At 48.7% G+C, this 22,323-nt stretch overlaps 1 protein-coding gene across 9 annotated transcripts in view; it reads right to left on the bottom strand.

Annotated features, from left to right (window-relative positions):
- The window catches only part of myo18ab (myosin XVIIIAb), a 108,613-nt gene that overhangs the window by 34,170 nt on the left and 52,120 nt on the right, over positions 1-22,323 (bottom strand). For 4 of the 9 annotated variants that reach the window (XM_042064451.1, XM_042064448.1, XM_042064446.1 and 1 more), the window contains 16 exons: positions 20,896-21,038; positions 20,465-20,565; positions 19,614-19,677; positions 19,125-19,281; positions 17,333-17,344; positions 16,181-16,354; positions 15,637-15,727; positions 14,976-15,168; positions 14,009-14,095; positions 11,550-11,691; positions 10,996-11,155; positions 10,201-10,387; positions 9,607-9,844; positions 9,025-9,134; positions 7,433-7,498; positions 3,897-4,025 (listed from right to left, as the gene is read on the bottom strand). In XM_042064451.1, coding sequence (XP_041920385.1) covers positions 3,897-4,025; positions 7,433-7,498; positions 9,025-9,134; positions 9,607-9,844; positions 10,201-10,387; positions 10,996-11,155; positions 11,550-11,691; positions 14,009-14,095; positions 14,976-15,168; positions 15,637-15,727; positions 16,181-16,354; positions 17,333-17,344; positions 19,125-19,281; positions 19,614-19,677; positions 20,465-20,565; positions 20,896-21,038 — 2,054 coding nt within the window. Of the gene's footprint in view, positions 1-3,896; positions 4,026-7,432; positions 7,499-9,024; positions 9,135-9,606; positions 9,845-10,200; positions 10,388-10,995; positions 11,156-11,549; positions 11,692-14,008; positions 14,096-14,975; positions 15,169-15,636; positions 15,728-16,180; positions 16,355-17,272; positions 17,345-19,124; positions 19,282-19,613; positions 19,678-20,464; positions 20,566-20,895; positions 21,039-22,323 lie in introns of all 9 variants that reach the window. The other 5 variants (XM_042064453.1, XM_042064449.1, XM_042064452.1 and 2 more) reach the window with 2 other exon arrangements.

The following is a 22,323-nucleotide window of genomic DNA, read 5'->3' on the forward strand; positions in this document are numbered from 1 at the left end:
CAATAGCACCCCTGTGCTGGGAGACTGGGAGGCCCAGGTTTGGGGAGTCTCTCCAGAGGAGCCGGTGTCAATGGAGCCCTTTCAACATCCAGGGCTGGAACCTCTGTCAATGGCCAATGCCCTTCTCCCTGGCCAGAGGGGTGGGTGTGTGCTGGTTTATCACTCTACTCCCACTCTCTCTCTCTTTCTATCCCCCGCTCTCTCCCTCTCTCGGTCGCCCCCTCAAAACATCCACTCATTAACAAAGGCGACCAATCATTCACAACGCTCACTTTCACGCCTGCCGCCGTGGACACAGAGTTCTTAAAGCAGCGGGTTTAAGCACTAAATGTTCCTAGCAGCTCTGGCGGCAGTGAGGCGACAACTGACACTTCCAGAGTCTCTCAAACCACAGGAACAGACAAACAGGTAGATAAAAGAAAAAAAAAAGAGAGAGAGAGAAACCAAATGAACGGTGAATCACGAAAAAGAAAATAAACGCCCATCAAGCATGGATTTGCAAGCTTGAGTGGAGAAGCGTGGACTTGGAGCAGACCCAGAGAGGTCTGGACTCTTCCGCGAGCCTCGAGAGGGGGAGAGGCGGGAGGCGAGCTCTTGCGGGCAATTAAATCAAACATCAATACCACTTGGCAGCCTGTTAAAGCCCGTTATAAGATTTACATGCTGCTCTGGCTACGCAGCCATCACCAATAACAGCAGATTATCCGGCAACCCAATTAGAACGCAATTCGCCAGCATCGAGCGAGCAGGGTTTTGCGTTGCGCTCTCTCTTTCTCCCTCTCTGTTCCAATGGCTTCTCTCCCGTGCTCCAATTGAAATTTGTCACGCCGTGAGAGAGCCTTAGCCTTCCGCAAAAATCAGAGGCGCTCGGTAATAGCTCGCCATGCCATATGTAATAGACCTCATTGGCAACGCTTTTGGCCCGGGACAAATGTTGCAAACAGCCGCCCAAAACAGCTTTGTGGGGAAAGAATGGAAGGAGAGGCAGGCAGGAGAGGAGAGGAGTGCCTCATCAGAGGGGTGGCTGGTGGCTCAATGGGCCGGGGAGCCTATTTTTGGGCCTGGCGAGGTGGCGCGTTTCAGGGAGGCTTGGGAAAGTGATGGACAGTCATAGCCACAGGTCAGGTGTACATGTTTGGCATTATGGCATGTACCCAACACCCAGCGGACTGCATTAGGGGGAGGAGAAGTGATGAAAAGAAGTGATGTTTCCCTACTCAATCACACACACACACACACACACTCACTTTGTTCTCAAACACACCTGTTCTTTCTCTGGCTTAGTAGAGTCTAGGAGTCTCTGCCTTTCGGAAATGATTTAATTAGACACAAGTCATGGGATCAGGCACAGGGGTGGATATTCCCAGGGAACTCCACTTCAGCACGGCGCACTTTCTGACGGTCGTCACTGAAACAGGCGCGTGTAGAGGGGAGAGACAGTGGCTGGGAGCATCAAAGTGGGCATGGAAGCTCCTTTTATTCTGCTCGTCCCCTGGGGCAAGGCCCACTTTTTCGGGCGGGGAAAGGCTTTGAAAGCACCCCACTGCGGGGGCTGCCACATTCTCGATCAGGCTTTACGGAGCAACAAATGGTCTTACCCCCCTTGCATCACCTCAATCCACCCGCCCACCCCAAGCGCTATCAATCTCGAGGAGGGCACATTGATCTTACATTCTGCCAGAAGTCATACCTAAAAGGATATCAGGAAGCAGTTCCTGCCAGGCTCAGAGAACCTCTGAATAGACAACAATGTCCCTTTTCCATGAAACACACTCACACACACATACACACACACACACACAAACTTGACGCACTACCCGTCCCTGAGCTATGCGAGTAGAAAGCTCTGAATGTGCCAAAGTGATGTCACCTTTAAAGGCCATCCGCATGACGTGTAGGTGACACGCCGTTGCTAATGGTGCAAGAACATGCCAGTTCTACAGCTCAACAGCCTCCAAAGCATTTAGCACTGTGCAGCAAACTCGCCTTGTCAAGTATTCCAGTGCAGAGAAGAACCCAAAGTACCCGATGGCCTTTTCCATTTAAAAGTCTAAAAGGTCCTCTCAACAACATAACAGTCTTAGAAAGTTTGGAAGTTTGACTTGAGATTTAGGCTTTTTTTAACCAAGAAGGATGTAGAAATTCTGACTATTCACTTCTAAGCAGTGAAATTCAAAAGCTGACATTTTAAATGCACAGGGATTGCCCTAATGAAACCTGATGTGCTAATACATAAAAGCTCTTCTTGACTACATGGCCCTGGTCTAGACGGCCTTAAATAAGCTGTGGGCTTCGTATCAACCAGTCTCTTTGAAAAAACATGTCATTAGAGCCATGGCTGAGATTTTGACTTTTACACCCAAACGGCATTTCATTAGCCACGTCTGAGGGAAGCAGCCCTGTTTAAAAACTCAGCACCTTCCTCTGCTTCCTCCAACCCTGCAGCCTGCATGAACATCAGTCAGCAGCAGCCACCATCTCCAGTACTTACGACCACAGTGACAAGCTCCCAGTGATTAAAAACCTCCAGGATCTCCAGTCAAAACCATGCAGAGGCTGGGAACGGCAGCCGTCATGAAGAAAGGTATTTCGCAGGGCCGAGTGGGAGAGTTGAAGAGAGTCGCGGGTTGGAGTCCGAGAGAGAAAAAGAAGCTGGGTAGCTTCTGGTGACGCCGACAGTTGGAGCATCAGAGGGACCCTCAGGCCACGTCAGTTAGTCCCCATTCAGCTCTGGGGCAGATGTTTACCCTGGTTCCGGCTCACTGGGGAGTGGCCATGCTGCTGATGTCCTTGCACAGGCTGCTGCCGCCCAGTTCACCCTCAAGCAGGCTAGCCACGGTCCAACTGCCAGCGCTAATGGAACCGCTCCAAACCAGCTCAGGCATGATAGGCGGGCCAGGCCTTCAACCCCCCCCCCCCCAGCACACTAGTGCTAAAGCTGAGGGGCAGTGAACACTGAGACAGAGGACAGGGGGCAGTGGGGTGGGTGGGTGCAGGAAAGAGTGGACAGAGAGGGAGAGTTAGACAGATATAGAGAGAGATAGGGGGAGAGAGAGAGAGAACAGAGAGAGGAGAGCACGGGGACAGGGAGGGCCAGGATAGGGCAAGTTAAACAAGTCAAGAGCAGAGAGAATGGAGAGAGAGGAAGAAAGAGAGGGAAATAAGAGAGAGGCAGAGAGAAAGAGAGAGAGAGAGAGAGAGAGAATGACAGATTGAGAGAATGAGAGCGGGGAGAATGGAAAAAAAAATAATGGACAGAGCGTGAGGGCAGGGGGGGTGGGAGTGGAGGGCAGCGTTTGCGCTGCGGGGCAATCGATAGGGCCCTGATGGAGGGGACCCAGCAGAGGCAGCGAATCCCACGAGAGCAGCGGATTGAACACTATCGGCCCGCTCAGGACACCCGGCAGAGAGGGAGATAGAGAGATGGTGAAGTGATAGAGAGAGAGAGAGAGAGAGAGAGAGAGAGGATAGTGGAAGATAGAGGGGGATGGGGTGAGGTATCATGAAATTCTGATGGACTGTACTCCGGGACATTCAGGGTGAAAACTGAAAAGGAGAACGCTCGCAGGGAACACTCAAAATGGAGATCAGCCCGCTAGAACTTTGGAGAGTGCGTCACACATCTCAACAACCTTGTAACGACGTCTGACAAAAAAGGAACACTAAGCTGCTCAATAACAAAAAGGCTAAAGGATAACCTCAGGAGAGGAAAATAAATATTAAAACGCGGAGGCAGAGCAGAATGAAATGCATCTTCCCACTACCAAAACACACAGCGGCGGAAGAAGTATTTCAAGTATTTCATTAGAATTGCAAATGCTAACGGAGACTCTGGCGAGGAGCGTCAGGAGTGGGCGTGTTGGGTGTGTTGGTGCGTGCTGCGCATACCGACTCACCTTGCGCTTCTTGAAGGACTGTCTGGCCAGGTAGCCCCGGCAGGCCGCCTGGAAGAGGGTGATGTTCCGCCGGGTCTGGATGTCTCTCTGCTCCTCCAGCTTAGCCAGGACCCCTGCCCTAAAGAACACCTGAGAGAGGGAGAGAGAGAGGGATGAAGGATTGAGAGAGAGAGAGAGAGAGAGAGAGACAGAGAGAGAAAGACAGAGAGAGAGATATACAACGGTCACATTCGTTGACCCTGACTTGGGTTAAAATTCAAACCACACACTAATCATCACCCCTGAAGGTCACAATGCGCATTTGTTGTGAACAAGAGTTGCACTTGTCTGAGTTTCCTCACTGTGGCATTTAAGAAGTTGTGGGCCCTGAACCGTGGTAAATAGAAGTGTTAACGCGTGTCGAAATTACAGAATTTTCAAATCCATTTGTTTCTACCTCTGACTTTCCCTACTAGCTCCTGCAGAGCTAAACAAAACCAAGGAGCCACTGTAATTACAAAGACTACTGGGACTTTGAGGCCAGCACATACAGTATCAACAGACCACATTCACAGGTTCCGCATTGCTTGTTCTTCAATGATGAAAAGAGTGGAGGTTTTGTTTATGTAAAAGGGGAAAAAAGAGCACTTATAGGAACCTTCTGTTTTGTCTTATCTAACCAGAATGATTTTTTTTAGACAGTTGGCTCATGCCATCACTCCTTTTGCCCATCCCAAATGTCACTGTTGATGAGTTTGACACTGGAAACTTTGCCATCGGAGAGTGAAAACGATGTGTCGGGAGCTCGGAGCCGAGAGTTAACAACAAGCAAAGTGGGGCAGTGGCTGTCGCCGTGCAAAGACTTTCTGAGCTAATGGAAGGATGGTGATGGGTTGCGATTGGGCTCCTCATCCCCAGCCGCGGTGCACTGCGGCGGCGTCGGGATCTCTCTCCCACATCAAAGGGAGCCGAGGCTGCCGCCCGAACATCACTGCTCTCCACTGGCGGCCGCTTTCATGTGAACAGCCCCCGCAAAAAAAACTCAGATCAGACCGCAATGAAAAACACCACCGAGCATTACGAAACTCCCCGATCCATAGCGCGGCTGAATCGGTATTGATCCAACCCAGGGCACTACCAATGGATGCACCGCTGGCAACCCCTGTCGCCCGCGGGAAGAACGGATAAAAAAAATGAATTAACTAACTAAAAAAAAAAAATATATGTTTGCCTCGTTCACATATCCCTGACCATTTCGTCCACAGCACTTAGCAAATTACAGCCCGTTTCCGATCGCCGGGTGCAGGGCTGGGCAGGAGAGCAGGAGAGCCAGCCGCTGCAGGAATCATTTGCCTGCAGGCCACTTCTTAAAGTAGGTGAGCAATTTAATTTCTTCTTCCACAACCCCCCCCGCCCCCACCCCACACACACACACTTCCTTGCCCCTCGAGGATGGATTAGAAAAACTGAGTGTCTGTGAAAATATATTTGTATGGTACACGACGTGCAGGATCGCTGCAAAACGAGTGCGGTGCTTTCAAGCTCAGGTTGGGGGAGAGATTACATCATCTCTGTGAAGCTGAGAGATAGAGAGAGAGAAAGAAAGAAAGAAAGAAAGAAAGAAAGAAAGAAAGAAAGAAAGAAAGAGAGAGAGAGAGAGAGAAAGAGAGAGAGAGAGAAAGAGAGAGAGAGAGAGAGAGAGAGGGAGAAAGAAAGAAAATGAGAGAAAGTGAATACTTTTTTTCCCCCAGTCTGATAGAACACTGATCCATCGCCCACGCTCGACAAGTTCATGATGAAATCACACCGCAATGTGGATGTTGTGTGCGTACAAGCATGCGTGTGTGTGTGTGTCATTGGTGAGGCAGAGGAGAGTGGGACTTTCTTATTACCAGCCGTGCCCTCCAGCATTCATATCACACGCTGCTGGTGCGTGGGCGCAGCCGAGATTGGGCTGCTTTGTTCTGCCATCCCCGAGCAGAAGGTCAGGTCCAGTCATCCGCGTCGAAAAGGTCCCCTCGCCACGGGTCGTAGGGTGCCCCCACCCCCTCTCCATGGCTACGGAGAGAGCCTGGAACATTCCTGGCTGAGGCCGGGGCAGAACACACCGCAGGGTTCAGAGGCTGTCGGGTCAGCGAAGGGCAGGGCTCTCGACCAATGAGAGTGCTCGATTCGCCGCGTGTTTGGCAGACACAACTTCAAAAGCCCAGGTCAAAGGTCAGTCAACGATCAGAGTTTTCTGAAGTTTCTACTGGCTGCAGGGCTAGTTGACTGTGCTTTAATTTGCAGCAAGCCTCAGGCAATCTGTCGACATGTATTTAAAAAGACCCATAACTCCCTTAAAAAAACACTTGCATCTCCTAAAATCATTCGAATTTGCATGGGATTCCTCAGCGCTGTCCGATCACCCGCTGTCCTTCCTTGCCCCGGCATCTTTCCCCCACCAAACTTTGGCTTATCAACTATTAAATCAGTCGGTTGTTCCACTGGTGCTCTCTCTCTCTCTCATTCTAGCCCCCTTCTTCCCCCGAAGCTGCCATTCTCCTTCCAGGAGCGCTGGCGTTTGCGGCTGATTAGTGTTTGTTGTGGTTTATCGGCTTGTGCCAAGGTGGAGAGCGCTCCGAATGGGGAAAAAAAAAAAAGTGAGCCAACGGCTGCCAAAATCAATTGCTCCTCTGCGCAGGAAGAAAAGGCAACAACAACAACAACAACAACAACCGAGAGAGAGAGAGAGAGAGAGAGAGAGAGAGAGAGGCGCAGACTCTGCTTTAATTGTGGAACTGAGGGAGGTGGGGCTGAGGGTGGAGGGGTGCTTGAGGAAGCCCGGAGAGTGTGACTGCCACCCCTCCAGGCCTCACTGAAAGTCCTGGGGGGTGGAGGGGGCGGTTGTGGGGCTCTGGAGATAGGCAGGCATGGGAGGGCTGGTGGGCTTAATTGTCTCCATCGCTCCGAGTGGTTCGCCAACGAGGGCTGCCAACTCACACTTCCAAGCCACCAACAGGAATGACAAGCTGGTGTGTGTTTGTGAGTGTGTGTGTGTGTGTGTGTGTGTGTGGGGGGGGGGGGGGGGGGACTGCTGGCCCTTGAAAAAAAAAAAGAAGCAAAAGCCGTTTCGCAATGAGGGAAGATGAGTTGGCCTCCTGGCCGGGGCCTGCCCTCAGTGCTGCCCAGTGGATTGCCGCTCCAGCGAACCCTGTCCTCTGTCACTCTAAGCACGGAACGCATCACCATGAAATGCCACAGTGCAATCTAAATGGAAATGACACCATCTGTCTCCCACAAACTCCCAACCACGACACCCCACATTTCGTTAAATTACTGCCATATATATAGAAACTACAACCGTACACCCAAATCAATAATATCGACTACGTCTATATGTCTGCAGTCTGTAGGGATGCGTGGATTGCGAGAATGCTATTAGGAGTGATGAGCGCAGTCCCTGCATGTAACAATGAAAATGAACACAAGCTGAATCAGTAGAGTGGCGCATCATGAGCGGTGATGATTAACGAGACCCAGTACCGTTCCAGACGGCGGAGGCCTTGCTTACTCACCCGACTCAGTCCCATATGATAGCTGCTCTTCTCCAGCTCCAGGGACTCCAGCAGCTCCTGCACCGCCTGCAACAGACGAGAAGGATCGGTCAGTCAGGAGGGCTCGCTGATGGACAGACACGCGGGCAGATGAAGGGATAAAGAGTGATGATGAGATAAAGGCAGGAGACAGATGGAGGGATGGAAGGGGGAGAGAGAGGGATGAACGGAGAGGCAAACAGACAGATATTTTACACGGACAGACGGCGACAGAGTCTCAAAGAGTGTGTGCGTGGTGCCATGGCAACAGCATCTGCTGACATCCTGTTTGCCGAGTTCACCTGCGCTGGGGGATTTCAGGGGACAAACACAGCAGCGCCAACTGGGAATAGAAATGCCAGGCTGCTCTAACGGCAGTGCGCCAAAGATGTGGCCGACCCCGTGCTTACCCTTTCTGGACCTGGCATCGTAAAACCCAACGCTCCTGTGGCCCACAACAAGTGGGCGAATGGCCAAATGGGCGGCTAAGGTTCAGCTGCAAGCCTTAGGTTTGAGGATGGGCTGTAAACATTGCAGCAGCACAGGGCAGCAGCAGTGCTGAGAGGGAGGCTTGTAAGGTTGGAGCAGAAGGCACTAGGTGGGTGACTGGTAGGTGAGCGGGTCCAGCTGCTTCAGGGGCTGGGAGACCGTCTGGCTTCCCTGGAGCTCCCTACAGTACGTAGGCGCTGTCTGGAGACGAGCCCACAAAGAAACTCTCCAACACGCTGCCTGACAGGTGGAGATGCTTTACTCTAAGTTCTGTTTCCCTGTTCTCCCTCCCCCAGTATCTTTCTCTAACTATCTAGCACACGATCTAGGACTTTAGCCAGACACAATTTCACTTCAGATTTGCTATAACCCTGATGCACTGGGAGCAATAACCACTGCCACATAAACATACTCTCTTGCAGAATTCTTCTGCTGGGTAGACACTTCTGTATAAATGCTTATTCATTTCAATTCTCTAGTGATGCTTTAGAGTTCATTCTGTACATGTACACCTTTCATCACCATTTTGCTCTGGCCTGGCGTACAGTACACTCCCACTGAATGTGCCACCGCTAAGCACATTTGCACTGTGGGGAGAGGACTGCACAGAGAAACTTGAAAAGGTCAACTGTGGCTAAGTCAATACGGCTAATTCCTCTCATAAATCATACCCCCTCCCCCACCCCCCCAATTTGTGAGTCCCAAGGCTTTCATTGATCCACACAAAAGGGGTTGAAGCAGGGTGGGCGTTTTTTCCCCCCGTCTTGCAGATGCAGCTGGCTGCAGGGTGTGAAGTCTGCAGGACTGCCTGTGCCTGACCCCCTGATTAAGAGGGCTTTATGGCTCTGTCACTGGGTGGCAGTGTTGGGATGAAGCAGGAGGGATCGTGTGGCGCAGTCCATTAATCAGCACAACAGGCCCCTCAGCCCTCAACACAGCCACAATCAATTACACAGCTGGGGCAGCTCCACCACAGGGAGAGAGAGAGAGATGGAGAGAGAGGGAGGGAGGGAGGGTGGGAATGAAGGGATGAATGGATGAGGGAGAGATGGAGAGAAGGTGGGGAATGGAAGGATGACACTCACTCGCTTCTCGTCGGTCACAATGAAGTTGCGTCCGTGCTTCTTGGTCAGATGGGGGGCCAGGACGTCGAAGCGCCTGCGGAACTCGGAGAAGACCAGGTGGTCAGGGTAACCTTGTGGTGACAGAGAGAGAAAGAGAGAAAGAGAGAAAGAGAAAATTGAGATAGAGAGACGTAAAGAGAAAGATAGGGGAGAGAGAGAGAGGACAAACACAGGGACGGTCAGCTGTGTGGTGTAATTCCGCGGAGTGACAAACACGCCTGCCCAACACTCAGTCACTCTGGCACCCTGACACCCACTTTCCCACAGTGACAGTGACAGTGACACCTACTCCGCTGATTGGGCCTCAGTCACTCCACAAAGGGCACTTGGCAAAATGAATCCACAGCTGCCTTTACAATCAAGGACACTTGTTCCGTGCACTGAATAGAGCCTTTTACACTTCATTACACATCTCGAGTGGACCTGCCGCAGCAGTGGACCCTCTCTCACACACCTCGCGCTCTGTTAATGTGCGGATGTTATTGCTAAAGCATCGTTATTATGATTGTTGTTAATGGCCGCCTGTCTCTACTTGCGCTGTACCTTGCCTGTAGATCCTCAGGGCGTCCAGCAACTTGGAGCCCCGGAGCTGCGCTCTCAGGAGGCCGACGTCCAGCTGCATCAGGCCCGTGTCGCAGCTCTCGCCGTGGGCCTCGGACTCACTGCCGCGGGGCGACGGGCCCCCGACCAGCTTCAGGTCCCCGCTCAGGGCGTCCGCTTTGGGCAGCAGGCAGTGGACAAAGTGCACCCTGGACCTCCTCACTGTGTCAATCAGCGCATCCTAGAGAGGCAGAGAACGGACACAATGGCGATGATGATGATTGCTTACATATTTTGTTTGTTTGTTGCTTGTTGATATTTGTTTACAAATGTGACAGACCTTTCTGAAGTGAAAATAGGTAACAGACAACAAGTACAATTTTAAAACAAAAAGATTCTATAATAAACCTCAGAATAAGATGACTTCCTCCCAAGAGTGACAATCTTGCAAAAAAAGAAGCTATTTTTGACATTGAAGGTGCTCTAAACGGCTAAATAAAACACCACAGACACACACACAGTCAAACACAGAGTCAAACAATCAAACAGTGTCCACTATGCTGTGTTCTAGTTTGAGGGGACGTGTCCGAGGCCTACCACTTGAAGCTTGATCTGGATGCAGAGGGACTTCTTCTTGACGGCGGCCATGCCGGTGGTGAAGGTCTTCCTCATGCTGGTGGCGCGGCGCAGGGCCAGCTGGGAGCCCCCCTCCAGGCCAGCGATGGAGCCCGACAGCACCGTGGCCCCGCCAGAGCGACCCATAAACAAGCCACTGATGTTCTTCCTGCGGGGGTGGAGGGAGAGAGAGGGGAAGAGAGAGAGAGAGAGAGAGAGAAAGAGAGAGAGAAGGATAAAAAAAGACAGAGTGGGAGATAGAGTGCGAGACAGAGAAACAGACGGAGGGAGGGAGGATAATTAGGGAGAGAGAGAGAGAAAGAAAGAAAGAGAGAGAGAGAGACGGAGTATAAAAAGCCTTTTCATAAACCATTACATGAATCAAAAGCCACTGAAAAAGTTCCTGTGTAACTCCATACTTAATCAGTGTGCCACTAATGTGAAGGCATTACTGCTCTTCATCAAACTGCATAACTGATAGAAAAACAAGCGGGGGCACACAGAGACACAGACAAGGTCAATTAAGAGTTTGTGAGAGCAATGCAAAAAATGAAAAACAAAAATGTGCACAAGGAATGTTCAGCATGTGGAAAGCCATCTTTTGATGTGGAAAAGATTCTAACAGCACGCCACTAAACCATTTCAACACTGAACGTCACTGAGCATTCCAGTATGCCTCCACTACCATCTCTCAAACACGCATTCAGCGCATATAGCTCATAACAACCCTCTCAAGGACATGAGCACTAAGGCTTCTCTGAGGTGCCGGTGGCTTACTTCTGGGAGTCCTGCAGAAGGGTGGCAGCATTCTGGGAGGCCGGGTTCTGCTTGGCGTGGCACAGCCAGCCCTGCATGTTGTACTCCACCCAGTCCGTGCCGTGCCCGTGGCCAAGCAGGAAGTGATGCGGCTTGTCGCTCTTCAGGAGGAGGGTGTTACCTAAGGATGACCAACATGCAGAGTCGTCTGTTATCCAATCATAATGAAATGCTAAAATTGCAACAGTCTGTACATTGTGCCATGAAAAACGTAACTTGTGATTGTGTGTTTACTGTTGTTGTCGTTTTGAGCAAAGATTGTAGAGCGAGGCGATGATGTTTTAATTGCTGTTCCCTTGTGTTGCAATAATGTTTTTACTCTGTAATTAACACCACAGCGTTACCATTTTTCATAGTACTTTCCAGCTGACACTGTCAGTGGGTGTTGAGAATACCAAGTGAGGACACTGTACATAATGTACTTTAGACTGGTATCAATGGTCAAGATGGAGATATATAAGTGTCAGACTTACGATGAGGAGTGTGTGAGTGTGTGTGTGTGGTTGACCTCTGACCTTTGCCGTCTCCCTCTGAGGAGCCGTAGTAGCTGAAGAGTCTATCCAGCAGCGTCTCCTCTGAGCCGCCGGGCAGCACGGCCTCCTCCTCCATCAGCCACAGCAGTCCACGAGCCTCATCGGTGCGGGCCAACGTACGCACCTGACGCACACGTGCACACACACACACACACACAAAGTCAACACTAGTAAGTAGTCACCACATTACTCACCACTAAATCCAGCCCTTTCGTCGCCCATTTACTTGTCCAGGTCAGCTGAATAGCTCATGCTGACCAGTATCACAATAGTCATTTTTTAGCACAGAGCTTCCCCAACAATCTGACACACACACACACACACACACACACACACACACACACACACACACACACACACACACACACTACTGGTTAGTGCTTTGGACTTGTAACCGGAGGGTTGCCGGTTCGGACCCCGACCAGTAGGCACGGCTGAAGTGCCCTTGAGCAAGGCACCTAACCCCTCACTGCTCCCCGAGCGCCGCTGTTGTTGCAGGCAGCTCACTGCGCCGGGATTAGTGTGTGCTTCACCTCACTGTGTGTTCACTGTGTGCTGTGTGTGTTTCACTAATTCACGGATTGGGATAAATGCAGAGACCAAATTTCCCTCACGGGATCCAAAGAGTATATATACTTACTTATACACACACACACACACACACACACACACACACACACACACACCTACCTCTGGCTCATTATGTCACATAAAGACCCATACCAGACAGTTAGCTGCCAGAGTTCAGTACCAAGATAGCCCTCTGCTGTGTGTTTTGCAAGGGAAACGGGGTCAAGCAAGTGCCTCACTAACTCCAATAAATTAGAGATTTCCTAACGAGCTCCAAAAACAACGCTCAAGTCGCTTCATGAAAGCAATTATAATATTGGAAAGAAATATGGTCAGAGAGGGAGCAAGGGAAAAGACAGAGAGAGAGAGAGAGAGAGAGAGAGAGAGAGAGAGAGAAAAAAAAAGAGAGAGAGAGAGAGAGAGAGAGAGAGGGAGGGATGAGCCACCACCCTTGGAATTCTCATTAGAGGCTAGTGCTAAGTAAGAGCTCGGAGGCAGTTGGCGTTTTTTAAACCTTGCACTTTGACTGTCCATTTAAGCAATTAGTGCTTGTAATAGCTGCCATGTATTTTTTTACCCCCTCTCTCCTTCCACATCTTTTCCCCCAATATTATTGCGCTGACACTCAGCGAGAGCCTTTAAATCACAGTGGTTAAGGCATGCTGGTTGGGAGCCGCGGTTGAGAAATAAATGGGCTTTCGCCACGGTGGCTTAAAGCTGAAAATCTCCCGACTGCCTCTGGCTATTACGAATCATCACCGGCTCGAAGCCTGCTGTTCTCTGAGCAGTCCGCTAATGAAAATGTGCATTCGTCTCAAACGGGAAGCCTTTCAGCAGACGTCAATTATTGAAATAGACCCATATTTCAGCTAGCTCTTTCCATGTGTATCTTTTGTTTTTTTTTGGCAAAACTGCATTTTTGTTAAATGTGATGGTATTCACAGTGTTTGCCATGTGATGGTATTCAGCTGAGACAATGAGGAAGATATCTCTGTAATCTACAGTATTAGGCCTTCAAGATATCTGTGTACATAGGCTGAGTGTGTTCTTTTTTGTACTGAGTCTTGCAACCATGGGAACATATGCTTCCCCCCCGCCCCCCACTCTCATCCAAGTCATCACGTTATTCATGTTCCCCCCACGGCCCATCAACCTGCCGTCGCAATTTGGACAGAGTCTTTTTCGCCTTGCCATTCAACGGGGTTCTTGCGGAACTCAATCTCTGTGAACTGGGATCTAATTACACTTAATGCCACGCTCCCTGCCCAGTGCACATAAATGCAAAAACATTTTGCCTGTGCCACTGCTCATAAATAAACAAATTGAATCGTTTTCGCACAGCGTGACTGAGAGCCCTTGACTACAAGCAAACGAACGATCTAGAGCAAGAACAAGAGAAAAGGGAGAGAGAGAGAGAGAGAGAGAGAGAGAGAGAGAGAGAGAGAGAGAGAGAGAGAGAGAGAGAGAGAGAGAGAGAGAGAGAGAGAGAGAGAGAGAGAGAGAGAGAGGGCGCAATCAAACTCCATTCTAATTAATATCTCTCCGCACTGGATGCATTCCAGAGCTAAGCGAGCTGAACGGAAAAACAATCAGAAAGTGGAGTAATTTGAGGGGAAAAATAATAATCACATAGGCTCCTCGCCGCGTCGTTGCACCACAAGCATGGATGCTCTCTCAACTTCGTTTGCAGCAAAGTTTGGGTCCCCAAGCCGAAACAAATTCCAGGTTGTCCTTGATCTCTAATTATTTAATCTGAATTGTTGTGTAATGTATAAATCAGCAAAATTCACCACGGACAAAAAAAAACAGAGGTGGAGGAGACAAACAAAAACATAAACAAATAAAAAAAAAAAAAACAAGTTGGTCCTTACCAGCGCTTGAGTTGAGGCTTGGTCTACAGCAGCTACAGACATAGATGTACTGAGCTCTATGTCATCTAACGCAAGCTCTATGTTTTCCTAGACAGGGACAAAGGTGGATTAGTCATCTAAATGATTGTGTGATTTCAAAAGTTACAGTTCAATTTTTGCCGAACTACTGATCTTATGAATATTCATTGGAACAAAAGGCCAGGACACCAAAGTATTTTTTCAGTCATGGATCTATGATATGCAACTGTTCCAGGGACACAAGGTCTTTTATTTGGAACATTTTGAAAACCTATTTGAAGTCAATATTTGAAGGGTTCAGATGCAAAAGCCTCTAAATGCCACCTACGTCAAAAATGAGATAAAGATGGAGAGTGGATGCTCTCCACACATAGTATACGTTAATCAAATAATTTTACTTCAAAACCCACTAAATACCACTATCTTCCTGGTCTGAAATATCGATTTATAGGCAAAAACCTATAGGAGCCTGAATTTAAATGCTCATTTAAAAGAAAAGTGGTCAGACGGATTTGGAGGGTTTTGCATCTGAACTCTTCATTTGTCTGCATGTAATAACTCTGTCAATGAAAATGATTTGGCCTGGCCCAAAACAATTAAGTTTAAAAGAAAAATCTGAATCACAAGGGGAAAGTTCAATCACTCTTTTTCTGTAATTGATATTAAAAAACAATTATTGTTAAGTCATCAAGTACACACATAACAGTGAACTGACAATTTCATTTTCTTTATAAGTGCATCCAATCAAGGATAACATAAAAGACACATTAGTACAGGAAAACAAGAGCACAATTTTCATGCCTCTTTACAATTACTGTACATGTTAATTGTGAGTATGTTGTGTTTGTGTACGCATGTGTGTGTATGTGTGTGTATGTGTGTGTGTGTGTGCATGATTGTGTGTGTGTGTGTGTGTGTGTGTGCGCGTGTATGTGCATGTGTGGGGTACCTCCTTGTAGCGCTCGAGCTCCTGCACAAAGGTGCGCTCGTGGAAGAGGGTCTGCAGCCGCTCCTGGGCGTAGTTGTGGCAGAGCTCCTCGAAGGTGGCGCCGCGCTCGCGCTTGGCAAGGCGAGGGTTCTGGAACCCTGGCGTGTCCACAATGAGCAGGGAACACAGGGAGTGCTGGCTCGCCTTCAGTGCTCTAGATCACAAATACACACACACACACACACACACACACACACACACAAATGTTGGTGCACAGATTTACACAACAACTCATATATGCATAAACATGTACAAATACTTATTAATAAATACAAATAAGCAACCATGTGTTTATGTACATAATGTAATTATAAATAAACACACACACACACACACACACACACACACACACACACACACACACACACGCATTATATTATCCACTGTGTGCGTCATTCAGAAAGACATGCTAAGGAACATATTTACTTCCTCCCTATCCCAACCTCTCCACATCTACTGCCTCACCCCTAATGGCACAGACATCACCTCCATATTACTATTCTACAGAGCTGCGCCCGCAGCCAATCATGGCAGCAATTAGAGGTGCACAGACTCACACACACACACTCATACACTCACAGACTCACACACACACTTCTGGGTGTGCTTGAACTGGACTGACCGGTTAACGAGGGAGATGACGAGAGTGAAGAGCTCAGAGTAGAGGGCTGATGCCATGGCCTCCAGACACTCCAGCGCCGTGCTCTTGGGTCCTGAGGAAGAGGGGGGGGGGGGGGGGGGGGGGTTAGTTCAGAGGACCGCTAACCGTACGCTATCTGACTTGGATCATGAAGAGAGGTAGGGGGTTGCAGGAAACATAAAGAGAGAGAGAGATGGGGATAGAGAGACAGAGAGAGAGAGAAAGAGAGATATCTCTGAGAGTGTTCAGAGGATTGCTTACAATGGCGTTATGTGTAACATGGCTGATGCATGCTGTGCTGCTAATGGCTAGGTGAGAGAGTACCTGTTGGCTGAGAGGATGACTGGTGATTTGTAAACTAGTGATGGGTGAGCAAGAACCTGCGAGAGGAGCTATTGTGATGGATTCTTAACTAGGAGTCATACAACTGCTGAGAGCGTGAGAGACAGAGAGAGAGAGAGAGAGACAGAGAGAGAGAGAGAGAGAGAGGGCAGTGGGAGGTGGTTGGGGTGTGGTGGGGCGTTACCTGAGCTGTCCCCTGAGCCCAGGTCATCCGGTCCCCCGCGGAAGGATGCGGAGCGATGCAGGGTGCCCTTGGCCTGGTGCTTGAAGATGGAGGACGAGAGCTCCTCCAGGGTGCAGCCCAGCAGGTAGGCGGCCTTCTGCGCCCACTCGTGACGGGCAAACTGCTTCCGTCCGGCTGGGAGGGGAACATGTGCACAACACACCCTCGTTTAACGACAAGCCCCCACACACTTTCAGCAGCCCTTATTATCTCTTATTATGACTGACATTCAGCGGTTCAGAGACTGACAAAAAGGACAAGAAAACAGATTTCTCCCCCCCGATGAACTCATTGTGAGGACAAGCAATTATTCTGGGGCTTCTTTTTTTCCCCTTCCTCCGTAAACTTTGCCTGCTATTCTGAAGGATTCGATAATTAGGCGATGTCTGCGTGTTTTGATAACAGAGAAATGACTGTGCCATTTGGAAAAGCGGCAAGGGGTGTGAAAGCTCCTCCAGAAAACAAAAGTGTCTGTCTGTCTGACTGACTGAGTGTCGGGGAGCAGGGCTGGGAGCCGTTTCTCCCCACCTCTAATCGAAACGCTCACACGACAACCCAGCCCTGTCTGGGAAGAAAAGAGAGGCTCTGAAATGACTGCAATCCAACAGAATGGTAAGGGAAGGGGGGGAGAAAAAAAAAACAACTAAACTTAAAGTGCCTCTGGGAGAAAATAAAGAAAATAAGTTTGGAGGATGGAGAGAAAAACTAAAGAAAACCAGCTTTGATTTTCTCTGCTGGTCTATATAACAGAGGCTGAGTGTAGAAGAAAGTGGACGACATGGGGAGACATCAGACGAACGGCTTTGAAAGACAACACAGCTGTGATTCCCCCACTAGTTTTTATCTCTGTGACAGACACCGCGACAGAAGCTGCGAGAAAGGGAGCCGCGCTGACGGGTGGGAGAGGACAAAGAGGCAAAATAATAAAAATGCTAATGACACAACGTCTGGCAATGACGATAACAGCGTTAAGCAATGAGACACACAAACAAGGAACAAATTGAAGTGTTTTGGGCTTGTTCTGGTGCTGTTAGTGTTGATGTTGTTGTTTACTTGTTGTTCTGTTGGTGGGGGTTTGGTGTTTGGTGGGTTTTCTTGTTGTTTTGTCATTACCTTCGTCTGCCTCTGCATTGAGGCCGAGCGACATGCAGCATGCAAGGGGAGAGAGAGAGAGAGAGAGAGAGACACACAGGAGAGGTTGGTTAGAGCACACGGGCCACCGCAAAACAGCTGTAGTTTTTTTTTTTTTTTTTATCTGTGAAGGAAAAGACACACACACAAACCCACATACACAGGATGGACGGAGTGCATTCACTCCGGTTAGTCAATATGATCAGGATGGAGAGGTGGATATGGGTGGGGGGGGGGGGGGGGGGGGTATGTGTGATTCTGTGTGTGTGTGCGCGTGTGTGTGTGCGTGTGTGTGTGTTTGAATGTGTTGCAAGATGCATGAGAACCTCCATGCAAGTCAATAAACTCCTTGCTTTTGCTCCCTTTGTCATGTGTGAGACCGTCAAGTGTGGCAGTATGTTAATAGCACCCCCTGCTGGTAACAGGTAGCTTAATTTGACAGCAGGGAGGGAGCATCGGAACAGTTGTAAAATCACAGTAAAAAAATAAGGCTTCAAACATTTCCTGTATCTATATTTACATGACACTTAAGATATAAGAAAGTGTTTGTGTACAGTTCGGATCTCATCTGACATGATATTGCTCTTCTGTTATACAATATGACAGTTGTTATCAAAACACAGATATTGCATTGAGAGAGGGAGTTGATGCAACAAAAGTGTTTTGTAAGTTAATACCTGAATGGAGATGAGGTTAGAGATGAGAGAACACCGTATGGATGTCAGTAGTTAATGCATACAGTTAGATTGTATATATAGATGATGACAGGTGCAGTCACACAGAGAAAGAGCAATAACACATGCAGCTACACAGAACACACACACACACACACACACACACACACACACACACAAAGTGTTGACCAGGTAGTGTCTTGTGTCCAGTGATTAAAAAGTTCATTACCGCATCCATCCAAGTCTGCGGGGAGGAGGAGGTATAACAGCAAAGGTAGTACATAAATGCCTTTGTCCACACACACACACGCACACACACACACACACACTCCCATCCATCTTCATTAGAGCCACAGAGATGGCTCGGCGAAAACAACACTTTGACAGTTCTCCAAACACCCACACTTTTCTAAAATAAGCCTCTGAAGTTGCTTGACCACCCTCCTTCCCTCCCACACACACAAACACACAGACACACACACACCCCTGCCTTTGTGCACAGTAAGCGCACCACATTCCCTGGCGTGTGTAGTCTTAATTAATAACTCTGTATCTCTGTGTTGGCATCTTTTGAAGTCTTTATTCAATTAACTGACTAAGATGAGAGGTTCTTTCATTATCCAGCTTTTTGTATGCAGTCCCCTTGTCATAACTCATGCTCCAAACACCAAACTTGTGCATTTCTGTATCTACACACTTTAATACTTCTTGATCAGAGTTTTCTCCTTCACTGCTATATATTCAAAATTATAGAATAAGGTCTTGAATTTGGGTCATTACTTGACCTCTCCTCACATTACTTGTCCTCTCCTCACAAGCTTCATGCATCTGAAGTCATACAAATTAAAGTATCCTGTGGGGTCCTACTGTAGCTACAAAAATCCTAATTTTACTGAGCAGGGAAATCTGAAGACCCTGGCTTCATCCAATGGGCAATCTTATGAGTTTGCTAGTCCCTTTAATTTGTCTTGGGGTAGATTTGAGTGGTAGGTGTGTGGTGGTGGTGTGTGTGTGTGTGTGTGTGTGTGTGTGTGTGTGTGTGTGTGTGTGTGTTTGCGGTAGTGTATGTGTGTGTGTAGATGAGGACACGTTTGCCCTACCTTTGGTGGCCCCAGCGGCGCCCAGGTGGTAGATGGCCCCTAGGATGAGCCAGAGAGCTTTCTGCTCGTCGGCCGAGATGCCCAGCGAGATGCCCAGCACTTTCATGGCCGCCTGCAGCTTGGTGAACTGCTGAGCAGCCTTCTGTTTGTCCTCAGGCTTAGGGGAGAGGGGGGGGGGGCAAAGACAGTGTGTGCACATCAACAAAACAAACTCACACAAATATAATATACACACACACACACACACACACACACACACACACACACACACACACACATTTTTGTCTGCGCCACTCAGTAAAATCCATTGTTTATCAAATGCTTGTCAGTTCAAATCTGGTGTGTGTGGGCAGGTGACAGAAAGTGTTGGCGCACTCTTGTTGGCGCTTATGTGCAGTGGGTTTTATTGAAGCAATCACCAACATGCTCATCTCACACATGGTCAACCAAATGTATTGGTGAGCAATCAATTGTTTTTATTCTCTATACCTTCGACTGAGGCACGATTCCAAATGCACTGTTCTCGGCAAAGTGGTTGAAATGCAGCTCGGTCCTGCAGGAGAGGTGGAGAAAAATGAGGATCGGTGAGAGAGAGAGAGAGAGAGAGAGAGAGAGAGAGAGAGAGAGAGAGAGAGAGAGAGAGAGAGAGAGAGAGAGAGAGCGGCAGCGCTACAGGAATCACAATCACCGCCCGGTGGCTGGCCAGCGCCAAGTCCTAGTGACAGTCCTTCATTTCTCCATCTGTCTTTTTTTTTCTTCCGTTTTTCTCTCTCTCTTTCTTTTCCTTCAAGTCTCTCTTTGTTGGAAGTGCTGCTGAGCTCCTTCAGGCCCATGACATACTTGGTATGCTGACAGGATGTTGCATTTAACTCCCAGTAAAAAAAACAACTAATCTAAATTAAATCAATTCCTCAAACAACACGCAGCGTCTAAAGAATACAGATTTATAGGCACATCAAATATCAGCTCATACAGTGATTCATCCACTACCATACCACTACAAATATGTGAATAGTGATGACATAGTGGCAAAAACGCTAATTACTATTAGAGTTTCAATATGAAGTCCCCAACATGTGTTAGCATATATCAGGCGTTAGTCATTTAAATCCTTATATTGCATGAATTAATTTTAATTATGAATCATCTAGCATATTGATGAATATGTACATCAGTGCAAATTAGTGATATTAAAAACCATTTGTCTGCTGTTATCAATAACCAACATGAAACTCAGACATGAAGTCAGACTATCAAGTCAAACTATAATGTGGATGTGGAAGTGGGTTTATTGTGTGTTGCTCAGGCTGTGGGCTGTGCAGGCTGTGGGGTGGACTCACCTGAGCGTGCTGTCCGCTCCAGCCATCATGTAGTAAAACACATTAAAGGTGGACTCGGCCTCCGGGCGCTTCGTCACCCTCAGCTTCTCCAGCAGCATGGTCTACACACAACAACAAAGCGCACAGCACCCGAGGCGCCAACCGATCAATGGCAGCTACAGGAAACTAGCTTCTGCAGTAATGCTACTTTTTTTTCAAGGCCAAGTGTTTCTTATTAAATATCGAGTTTTAAATCAGGACCTACTAAACTATACTGTAATCAGAAATGGGCATTCTCAATGACAAGCCCAAGTAGTCCAAGACTTGACTAAGTTTGACTATAAGATGTCAGCTATAAGTCAGACATGTTATATGTAGGTATGTGAAGGCATGCGAAAAGAGCATTTGCACATGTCCGTGGGGCGGGAGTGGAGTGTTGGGGGTTGCTGTACCTGGATGGAGGCAGAGGCCACCTGGCCGGCCTGGTCAAAGTCCAGAGAGACGATCTGGGAGAAGCGGCTGGCGTTGGCGTTCATGGCCGTGGCACTGTTCCCGAAGGCCTCCAGGATGGTGTAGACTGCCTGCCATTTCTCAGCTGGAGGGAGAAACGCAGGGGTTTGGAACGCCGGGTTAGGAATTCTCTCAGCGTGGGGTTGACAAAGCAGGTAAAATATGCAGATTTGAAACCAAACATCTGGCTAAACAGTTTAGTCGAGCCCGCAAGGAGCATAATTCTGTCCACATTCCACAACACAATTTGTGCAGAGAGAGGACAAAAAAAAATGGACACTGGTGTCAGTTCATTTGGTTAGAACTTGGTCAGGTCTACGAAGACACTGCATCTTATTAAACTGCTTATCTCCTGGCAGTAGTGCATAGTGATGTGGTGTACTTTCAATAAAACTCGAGGTCCATAATGAACTTTGAACACTAATGACACTGGCAGGCCACTAAACTGTCCTTCACAGGGGACATGGGCCAAGACAAGGCCTAGTGAATGTCCCTTGATTGGCTGTTCATATGTCAAAGCGCTTGTCTATCCGCCGCTGCCAAAGCCATAGTCTCAGCCCAGTGGACAGGAGAAGCCTGATGGCGGGCATTCGCGGACAGACGAACATGTCGTCCAGATAGGATCTTGGCGTCTTTAATGGTACAGTTGATCAAGCCCGTAGTTGTCATTAGCCCATTACTGCTAAGAGGCTGCTGAGCAGGCTTTGATAAGCTGGGGCTAATTAGCCCGCCGCTCCCACGCGCATCATTAGCTATTCTGCTCATCCATCACCCGCCCTCCCCCTTTCCCCCAGCTTGTGGGCAGCCAATAGCCATTGATCCGGCCAGCCAGGCCGCGTCGAGGCCGACTGCCAGCGAGGACGCTGAACGGAGACCTAGCTCAGCAGTGGTGGGCCACACACACACATACACACACAAACAGACAAGCCAAGACACACAAACTTGTACATACACACACACATCCAAAGAGAAAATCTCTCTCTCTCTCTCTGTCTCACACACACACAAATAATCAAACATCACAAAACATACCCCCCCAACACACACACACAAATAATCACACATCACAAAATAAACCCCCCCCCCCCCCCCCCCTCCCAACACACACACACACACACACACACACACACACACACACACACTCCTCCTGGCATCAGCCCTGGCTGTCTGAATGCATTTATGGTGGGTGGCTGGCTGGCAAAAAAAAGGGTGACGGACTGGTCCACACATTTGGAGCTCTCCTGGTGCAATGGAGCGGCTCTGGGCTCTGAGACGCCTCTTCTTTCCCTCACGTTGGCAGCATCCCCCAGCCAAAGTCATTGCTCTTCATTTACAGTCAAAGGAGGTATCTACGCACACGCTCAAAGCCT

This window comes from Alosa sapidissima, chromosome 15, assembly GCF_018492685.1.
Source record: "Alosa sapidissima isolate fAloSap1 chromosome 15, fAloSap1.pri, whole genome shotgun sequence".
NCBI lineage: Eukaryota > Metazoa > Chordata > Actinopteri > Clupeiformes > Clupeidae > Alosa > Alosa sapidissima.